Genomic DNA, 10467 nt, shown 5'->3' with positions numbered 1-10467 from the left:
CACGTGCCGGGGGCACTGTCTCCAACTCGGGACAGACCAACAGCCTATTTGGTTCAGGCCAGTTCCTCCCAAGGACACAAGCAGAGAACCTGCATGGGAGGAGACACGGGTGGCTGGGGAGGCTTTCCAGACTCTGTCTGCGGTCAACCACAGGGTGGGGTGGGGCACCAGAAAGGCATCTGGGAGGAGATCACTTACACTGTTTTACAAAATTGGCAGAACTTTGTCCTTCCTTCATCTCTGGCCTTCCCAGCTGCCTAAAACCTTTTCTTGACATGAAGAACAGACTGGAGATGTGAATATAAACATAGAATTCACGTACATAGTTGCACAAGGAAGAAGAAATTTCATAGAAGATAGAGAAACTGGTCAGGGTTGCCTCAACCATGTTGTCAGGTGAACATAAAAAAGGTGTCCGAAATCATTTCTTCTATTTGCCCACACATCGAAGGGAGGAAGAGATGGGTGTCACGCGCACCTTGTTCCCTTAGGGAGGGAGATTCTACTAGACTCTACACAGACTGAATGATGTGGGGGCTGAGTACTGAAGGGCAGGAGGAGAAACCTGGCAAGGTTGCGGGGAGGAAGAGTGGGGGCAGGAAGGGTGTGCAGGCTCAAGGAAGGGCAAGAGAGTGCGGAGAGCTTGGACACCTTGGTTTAGCACTGCTGATGCAGGGTGTGTAAAGCCATTTAAGTAGAGGCTGCAGAGCCCCGCGGGGCCCATGGTAGACAGTATGACATCCATAGGAAGTTAGCAAGTGCTGTTTTTGTTTGTGGTGTGGGGTTCCAGTAACCTTTATTTTTTTCATATCAATAAATAACCTTTGGACCCAGAAATATATTCACATTAAAATTCAAAAGGCTTTCAAGATGATTGAGTTGAAATATCTACTTCTCACCCCTGTTCCTTGGCCTTCCTTCTTCTCCATCCCCACAGGCAAACAATACCATGAGTTTCTTGAAAATCCTACCAGAAATATTATATGTAGATATGAACAATTTTTTTTTTTTTTTTGAGACGGAGTCTTGCTCTGTCACTCAGGCTGGAGTGTAGTGGCACAATCTTGGCTCACTGCAACCTCCACCTCTTGGGTTCAAGTGATTCTCCTGCCTCAGCCTAGTAGCTGGAACTACAGGCATATGCCACCACACCCAACTAATTTCTGCATTTTTAGTAGAGATGGAGTTTCACCATGTTGGCCAGGCTGGTCTCGAACTACTGACCTCAGGTGATCCCTCCGCCTCAGCCACCCAGAGTGCTGGGATTACAAGCATGAGCCCCTGCGCCTGGCCTATATGAACAATTTTTTAGAATAAATTCTCTTCCCCCTTTCTGCACAAAACAGTGAGTCATCCATAGTCAGAATTTTGTCAGGCTCCCTGACCATGCTGCTCCTTTATTTTTCCAGTTGTCACTTGTCATCCAAGACTTGGACTTCCTTGGTTTTCCTTCTTCATCAAGGCCATTCCTTTCCAGTCTCCATGGCTAGTGTCTTTTCTTCCCCCTGTGCCATCCACATGCTGAACTCTGAAATGTGTATCTCCAGCCCAGTTCTAGCTTTTCTTTTGGACTCATACTCATATGTCCAACTACCTACTCGGTACCTCCACTTGAATCACAGACACCTGAAATTTAATACCTCAAAGACTGACAGTGGACACAGTGGCTCACACCTGTAATCCCACCACTTTGGGAGGCTGAGGCAGGAGGATGGTTTGAGGCCAGAAGTTCATGACCAGCCTGGGAAACAGTGTAGACCCCGGTCTCTAAATAAATAAATAACTAAAATAAGAGAGAGGAAAAAAAAGATTGAACTCCTGAACATACTCTCCCCCACTCCGGTGTGCTTCGCCCACAATCTCCCCTTCTCAGCTGATCCTACTTCACTTTCCTGGTTTATCAGGTCAAAAGTCTTGGCATCATCCTTGACTCCTCTCTTTCCTTTATACTCCATATCTAAATTGCCAAAAAATCCTAGTAGCTCTGCCTTCAAAATTTATGTTGAATTTGATCACTTTTTACTAATGCTACTGCGGACTCCTGGATCAAAGCCACCACCATCTCTCACCTGAGAATCATTCTCCCAGCTGTTTCCTATAATAATTATCAGTAAAACTCTCTAAATGGAAAAGACCTACTTGTTTGTCTTTTAAAACAAGGGAAGAAGGCAAGAGAGTGCATAGGCTTGGGAATTTATTCTCTCTCCTCCTGTCTATACCACCTCTGATCTGTCTCTCATGCTACCACAGATAAATCTTTCTAAGAGACAAGTACCGACCATGCATATCCTGGTTAAGACCTGGGTGACTTCTTGAAGTCTTGAAGGTAAGTTCCAAGCTCATTCCAAAGGCATGTGAGGTTCTTTGGAGTTGCGTCCCTCCTTCCCCTTCAGGTCGCCTTCTGGGTCTACCCGACCTGTCCTCACTTTACTAACTACTGCAGGTTGCCAGTCAGGGCATTTTCCAGGAAGAAGGTGGAGAAAGCAGAGAGGAGCAACATGTTTCTGGAGAAATAATGCATAAAGGAAGAAGTGGAGTTGTGAGATAGGCTGATGTGAAGGTGCAGTCTGAGGACAGAGTGCTTTGGGGGAAGAATGAAGTATGAGATGGGAACGGTAAGCAGAGTCAAGATCCTGACAGACCTGGTGGCCACAATAAGACTGGTCACTTATCAATCATGAACACTGCTATGGACGAATATATAGAAATAAGTTTGATTTAGCTGGACGTGGTGTCTCACTTCTGTAATCCCAGTGTTCCCAGAACAAACTGTGGGTTGGACTGCTATTTCTCGTGGCCCAACTGAGATGCAGATGAACTGGGGAGGAAGAGCATTTTTATTTCTGTAACCAGTTACAGAGAAAAGGCCTGGCAATTATCAACAGACCCACTCAAATTTACAATGTTTGCCAGAGCTTATATACCTTCTAAGCTATATGTCTAGATGTAAGTGTGCATTCAACTAAAGACATCAATAATTAACTTAATCTGTAACTAAGGTCTGAGTCTTGAAGACTTTCCTGTGGCGCCTCAGTAAATTTACTTAATTTAAATGGGTGCAGGTGCTGGGGTGACTGTCTTTATCTTGTCTCCTGCTAAATCATGAAGGTTTGGGGAGTTCCTTCAGACTCCCAATAAACTTGTTTAATCATGGTTTAAGGTTCAGGAAAGGCCTAGGCAAAATTCTTGGTGGGCTTTTGTTACACTTCAGACTTTGTATAAAGGTACTGGCTTTTAATATTTAATTGACCCACTCAGTCAGTACTGAAACAGTTGTTATGGAGACCTATGTTAGTGAGACCTGGCCTGCCATACCAGTACTTTGGGAGGCTGAGATGGGCAGATTGCTTGAGCTCAGGAGCTCAAGACCAGCCTGGACACAGTGGCTCATGCCTATAATCCCACCACTTTGGGAGGCTGAGACAGGAGGATGATTTGAGGCCAGGAGTTCATGACCAGCCTGGGAAACAGTGAAACACTGTCTCTACAAAAAAAAAAAAAAGTAGCTGGGCGTGGTGGCTCGTGCCTGTAGTCCCAGCTACTTAGGAGGCTCAGGTGGAGAATCACTTGAGCCTAGGAGGCAGAGGTTGCAATGATCTGAGATCGCACCACTGCACTTCAGCCTGGTGGGTGACAGAGCAAGACCCAGTCAAAAACAAACAAAAAAACAAAAAGACATATTTGATTTAAAACTGGGGGCGTATTCTGCTTTGGAGGTATTAAGCTGAGTGACTTAACGGTGTAAAGCAGGATACACATTTCTCTTATGTTTTTTTTAATTGACATAAAATTGCACATATTTATGGGGTATAGTGTGATGTTTTGATGCATGCAGAAGATACACATTTCTGCAAAAAAGAGGCAAGAGGCAGAGTTTAATCAGGAGCTAGCTAGACCACATAAGCAGGCAGAGCGAAGGGAGAAAGCCATTCTGTTTAAGTGGCAACATGTCTCGAAGCGCACCCAACTATGGAGACCAGAGGTACTGCTGCAGTTGTCCATGTCATTTCTCAGAAAATTAGGATTCTCAACTCTTACAAACATCAAGTGCTAAAATAACAACAACAAAAACGTGAACTTATACAAGAAATGAGACTCATCTTTCATTTTAATACAATTTCAGATTTAAAAAACCATAAAAGCATACAAATATAGTATTATTATATATTGTGAATAACTGGTTATTTAAAAATTTTTGCCAAAGCTTTCTTTAAACGAAAAAGCCCATATTTATCTTGAGACGGAGTTTCACTCATGTTACCCAGGCTAGAGTGCAATGGCACGATCTCGGCTCACCGCAACCTCCACCTCCTGGGTTCAGGCAATTCTCCTGCCTCAGCCTCCTGAGTAGCTGGGATTACAGGCACGCACCACCATGCCCGGCCACATATTTATCTTTTAATCCCTTGGATTGCATGCCAAAAATTCTACTATTTAAAAATGGGCCTTAAATCAAAAAAGGCAGATAGTATCAACTGGCAGCTGGTAAGACCTTGAAGGATTTTAAACAGGGTAGTGAGATGATTACATTAGAAAGAATACTCTAGAAGATAACACAAGAAGGAGGAAGAAAGATTTGACCACAATAATGTGGTGGAAAACCAGCAGATAAGGCAAGTATCTGGGGCAAAACTGATAAACTCACCCAACTGAGACCAGGAGTCTTGGTAAAGATTGAGTTGCCTGTGGAGGACAGAAAACCCAAGAAACACTGCCTTAAAGTAGAAGTTTATTTCTTTCTCAAAGATAAGAAATTCAGAGCAGTCCACATGGGGGTTCCATGATCCTCAGGGACCTGGCTATTTCCAGCTCATGGGTCCTCCTACTCTGCTGCTCCAACACCCTCAGCACACGGCTCCAACCTCATGATACAACATGGTAGTTAGAGCTCCAGCCATCCATGTATCTTATATACATTCCAGATAAGAGAATAGAGAAAAGGTTAAAAAGAAAATAAAGTTAACTGTTAAGGACACTTTCTAGAGGTCATAACTGACAATTTCATTGAGATCCCATTGGACAGAACTTAATGGCATGGCCCAACTGCAAAGAAGGTTGGGAAATGTCTGCTTCCGGGTGGCCATGTGTCCAGCTAAACATGGTTTTACTTCTAAGGATGAAAAGATACATAGGTATTAGGAAACAACTAATGATCTCTGTCATGCCAGATGTATAACCTGGAGAGGAAAGAAGAAAGGCAGATTACTGAGGAGTGTGTGAGGACGCTGTATTAACTTGGAGGATTTTGTACCTTCAGAATTGTTCTTTTCTGGCCGGGCACGGTGGCTCACGCCTGTAATCCTAGCATTTTGGGAGGCTGAGGTGGGTGGATCACCTGAACAGGAGTTCAAGACCAGCCTGGCCATCACGGTGAAACCCCATCTTTAAAAAAAAGAATTGTTCTTTCCCAAACAGATCTCTAGTTCTGGCCCATGCCTTGATTCCTGCGAAGTCCAACTGAAAATCTGCCGACCTCCCATTCTCCATGCTCAGTCCCACCATTTTTCCTAATAATATTCTGCTCATCCTTCAAATCCCATCTCAAATGCTGTATCAGTCGTGACGTTATTCTTGACCTTCCTCAAATAGAACTTGTTCCTCTAGAACTTCATGTAGAGTTTTCCTTGGGTCTTGATCTCCTTTTAACACCACGTTGCTTTAGGTCATTAGTATAGCTGGGTACTAGAGTATAAATTATCCAAGAGGTAGAACAGAGCCTTTCCCAATTATCTTCTCAGTAGCACAATGTAGTAGAATGCATTTAATAAATATCTGCAAATTACATTGAATATTTCAAGAAAGGAAAGGCATATGTAAAGGAAGGGGAGAAAATGTGCAGTCTTTTTGCCCTTTTAAGGGAAGTATCTGTGCAACAATTGAAATTTCCTGTAAATGCATTTCAAAACATGATCTTTGTTAATGTTGCCATTCCTTTTTAGAGGCCTAATTTGGTGTGACTGGTTTTGCTGTACAAACGATGGTTGCTTCTCATTTCCCAGGTTGTCCTAAAAGCACCTGCTAACACAACAAGGAAGAGTAACGCTAAAGTGATTAAAATAGACAAAATAAAAGCCGACAGCAATAATCATATTAGCTAACATGTAACAAATGCTCAATCTGTGCCAATCACAGTGCCAAGCAGTTCCCATATTTTATCTCATTTTATCTTTTCAGCAACTCCACGGGCCACAGGTACCTCAATTATCCTGAGGGGATTGAGGGACTAATTAACTTTTCCAGGGGAACAGCAGGACTGGAATTCTTCTTGTTCATATGACTCTATAAATACAGGAATTAATTCTTTTCATAATATTTTATATAGATCATCTTTTTCATCTTAAAGTCTCCTTTGGTAGCTAGACCCTGATATTACCCTTCTTTTGTTATCATTATTACTATTATTTGTAGAGACAGGGATTCACCATGTTGCCCAGGCTGAACTGCCTGCCTCAGCTCCCCAAAGTGCTGGGATTACAGGTGTGGGCCATTCTGCCCAGCCTTACCCTTCTTTTATAGATGGAGTGGAAAGCCTCACTTTTTGAAGCACTCTCAATTCACCATTGGATATCAATAATACTCCAAATGATTGTAAATTGTGAATTTTGTACATTCTATATTTGGGGTGAGTGGTAGCTTAGAAAACAATTCCTGCTGTATATTTATTTTTTGATGAATATATTAATGGAGGAATTTATTTGTGGTTGTCTGTGGATATTTTTATTTAAACACAAGTGGCATAAACTCTGTGGGTTCCTGGTAATCAATAATAGAAGATGATGATATTGACATTCTTTTTATTAAAACAAACTGTCCTTCTCCATACTAGATAAAGAAGATGATTTGATTGTGTATTATTTGAGTAAACGAATTCTATGGTATCTATTGTATTTGTCATCCTAGATTTGGTGACCTCAAAAAATGTTTGCAGCTCTGGGTAGTGACTCACACACGTAATCCCAGCACTTTGGGAAGCCAAGGCAGGTGGATCCCTTGAGCTCAGAAGTTTGAGACCAGCCTGGGCAATATGGCTAAACTGCGTCTCTACAAAAAATATAAAAATTAGCTGGGTGTGGTGATGGGCGCCTGTAGTCCCAGCTGCTTGGGAGGCTAAGGCACAAGAATCACTTGAGTCCAAGAGGTTGAACGTGCAGTTAGCTGTGACTGAACCACTACATCTAGCCTGGGCAACAGAGCAAAACCTTGTAAAAAAAAAAAAAAAAAAAAACCAAAATGCAAATGTTGATCACAGATTCTTATACCCTATGAATTAGGACCTATGCATATGTAAGGTATTAGATTTCATAGTTTGGAATATTTTTATTTTGTTTTCCTTTGGCCTGCAGGGGCCAACACAAGGATATGCAGAAATACAGCAGCTTTCTAATTGTTATTGCTGGAGCCAAATTTCATCACCTTTGATAGAGAATTGAACCATACTGGCATGCTCAATCCATCAACTATCCCTCACACCTCTGAAATCTTTACTTTCTTCTTCTTCACTACCTTTTTACCTCCAGGTCGGTCCTTCTGCAGAAACTTTCCTTTTCTCCAGAAGCCCTTTCACCTCTGTATCTAAACATGTTAAAGTTTCTCTTGCCCTAAAAAGCAAAAATTAAAAAACACTTTCCCAATGCTGCATTCCTTTCTAGCTACCCCTTAATCTTCCCATCTCACATTGGCCAAGCAACTTGACAGTGGTTTATGCTCCACCTCCCTCTTCTCTTCATTGCTCAGTCCACTGCTCTCTAGCTTTCTTCAACCAAATCACAACAGTCAACAAAACCACCACCATCCCCACTCTCATCCCACTGCCAAAATCTAGAGAATTTTCACTTCTTACTTCAGTGGTCCTCTGGACTGCATCTGGCGTTGTTGGTTGGATCTTTCTGGTTTATTTCATGGGTTTCTCTTCTAGCCCTTTTTAAAAAATTAAATTCTGGTGTTTTCCCAGCTTCCAACTTGTTTTCCTTGCCCTTCTCTTTACACACTCATCTTGGGTTGAGCTTACCCATTGTCATAATTCCATCCACCACATTATGTGACGCCGTCATGTCTACCTGACACCTCCCCAGAGCTATGGACTTAGATATCCAAGTGATTCATGGACATTTCCACTTCAACTCCCGTAGGTTCTCAAATTTTGTATGTTCAAAATTGAATTTAGCATCTTCCCCTTAAATCTGTTGGATTTAGTTGAATATATGTCCCTACGAAATCTCATGTTGAATTATAATCTTCACTGTTGGAGGTGGAGCCTGGTGGGAGGTGTTTGGGTCATGTGGGGCAGATGCCTTGTGGCCTGGTGCTGTCCTCACCACAGTGAGGTCTTGAGATCTGACTGTTTAAGTGTGTGGCGCTGGCCCTCCACTCTCTCTCTGTCTCTTGCTTCTCCTTGGGCCATGTAGAGGCCTGCACCGCCTTTACCTTTTGCCATGATTGTAAGCTTTCCTGAGGCCTACCCAGAAGCAGATACCCGAGCTATGCTTCTTGTACAGCCTGCGTAACTGTAAGCCAATTAAGCCTCTTTTCTTATAAATTACCCAGTCTCAGGTATTTATAGCAATGCCAAGTACAGCCTAACATACTGTCCTCTTCATACAGAGTACTATCTCTGGTTAATGACTACCCAGTCACTGAAGCTGGGCCCCCTTAGGCTCCTCTCAATCTGTGAATCCACCTACCTAAGTTTCCTTCCATTCATTCCTTCCTTTCTATCCTAACTTACCTATGTCAGGCCTCCAGCATTTTCTGATTGAGCCATTTTAATAGTTTCCTAAATCTCCTGCTTCCGGTTTTGATACTGCATTTTATAACATGAGTCTGACCACATATATCAGTCCCCTGATGAAAAGTCTTCAATGGGTCCCCCACTGATGCACCCAGGATTTAAGGGCCAGCTGTTTAATAGACACTGAAACTGACAAAGCAGCTCTTTAAATCTTGAATTACAGCTGAAAGAAAATGACTCTAGCGTCTCCCCGTCGGGGAATCGAACCCCGGTCTCCCGCGTGACAGGCGGGGATACTCACCACTATACTAACGAGGAACTGCATGGGAGAAGCGCTTCTTAAAGACCTTTTCTACGTTTTCGCTCCGCTCCGCCCCGCCCCACCCTTGCTAAACGCAACGACCAATGAATTTGATTTTCTTATGTTTGCCACTACATCTTTCACCGAAGTTGAACAGAGCCAAAATGGTACTGTTCAGTTTTATCTCCCTCTCTATGTCTTATCATTCCCCTCAGGCCACCCTTCTAACTGCCCTGACTCCCCTCGTCTTCTCCAGCTCCAGGAGCACCCTCAGTCCCTCTCAGCACCCCTAACTGACACGCTCCCAGGTAGCCAAGCGCACGCTTGCCGCGCTGCACCATGGAACTTGTAGTTCCTTCGCTGCCATCACCACAGGTTCCTCTGACTTTAAGAAACTTCCTTTCCCGGCGTACACCGCGAATCCCTCCTCTTTTTTTTTTTTTTTTTTTCTTTATTTTTCTTTTTAATCTTACTCCCTCAGGTTCTCTCAATCGACTAGTCTTCAGGTGTGGGTCGCTGTGCGGCGTGATACCCCAGAGCCATGCCCGAGGTAGTGGATACTTGTTCGTTGGCCTCTCCGGCTTCCGTCTGCCGGACCAAGCATCTGCATCTGCGCTGCAGCGTCGACTTTACTCGCCGGACGCTGACCGGGACTGCAGCGCTCACGGTTCAGTCTCAGGAGGACAATCTGCGCAGCCTGGTATGGTGGGGCGCCTGCCCAGTGCCCGCCTCTCCCGGGCCCCCCCGCCCCTCGCCCATCGCCCTTCGTCCTTGCGGGCTCCCGGATCTCCGGCTCACCCTGCCGCGGCCCCTGCCCAGCCGCACGTCTCCATCTGCTCTTCTGTAGCCTCCACCCAACTCATGTTCGGCACTTCGTTTTCAGTCCTCAGCTCTTCCACAGCAATCCCCTCTCAACCCAACTCACGCCTCTGCATCCCTCCCCTCACCCTCCCATTTGTACTTAAGTCTCCTTAGCTCCTCGCCGGAATCCTCTCTCCAGTGCCTAGGCACATCCGAGCGCCTCGTCCACTCCTCTCAGCTCACCCAGCCCTTAGGTGTCATCTTTGCGATATCCCCCATAATCCTAGTTCCCGGCTCTAATTACTCCATGGCCTCCTCATTGCCTCGGCCTGCGGCCCACAACCCCCTTCTCAGGCCCAGGAAAACCCAGCCCCCTGCGCACCTTCTCGGTCAACAGTCTCACCCAAACCTCAGATCCCTTGTACTGTCGATCCCTGATCCCACGGTTCCCTCCCTGGAACCCTTATTTCAATCCACAGTTATGCAGGGCGGCACCTATCCGTCTCCTTCCTAGTTCCCTGGATCTCCCTGCTAGTCGTTCTCAAGCCCCTTAGGATTCCCAGCCCCGGGCAGGCCTCTTCTCTCCGCTCTGCTTTGAAACTTCCAGTTCCTGCTTGCCAACTTCAGGGAGCAACTC

The 10467-nt window shown here is 44.7% G+C and overlaps 1 protein-coding gene and 1 non-coding gene across 4 annotated transcripts in view; one reads left to right on the top strand and one right to left on the bottom strand.

Annotated features, from left to right (window-relative positions):
* Positions 1-8974: 8974 nt before the first annotated feature.
* On the bottom strand, positions 8975-9046 carry TRNAD-GUC. Its single transcript has one exon. It is a non-coding gene; the product is annotated as a tRNA-Asp (tRNA).
* Positions 9047-9423: 377 nt separating this feature from the next.
* The window catches only part of LTA4H (leukotriene A4 hydrolase), a 36047-nt gene continuing 35003 nt past the window's right edge, over positions 9424-10467 (top strand). For all 3 annotated transcript variants that reach the window (XM_032298567.1, XM_032298559.1, XM_032298574.1), the window contains exon 1: positions 9424-9729. In XM_032298567.1, coding sequence (XP_032154458.1) covers positions 9571-9729 — 159 coding nt within the window. In that variant the 5' untranslated portion in view covers positions 9424-9570. The remainder of the gene's footprint in view (positions 9730-10467) is intronic.

Source organism: Sapajus apella, unplaced genomic scaffold (genome assembly GCF_009761245.1).
Source record: "Sapajus apella isolate SASKATOON/1434 unplaced genomic scaffold, GSC_monkey_1.0 scaffold2, whole genome shotgun sequence".
NCBI lineage: Eukaryota > Metazoa > Chordata > Mammalia > Primates > Cebidae > Sapajus > Sapajus apella.
The sequence above is the reverse complement of the archived record's forward strand: the minus strand, read 5'-3'. Positions and strand labels throughout refer to the sequence as shown.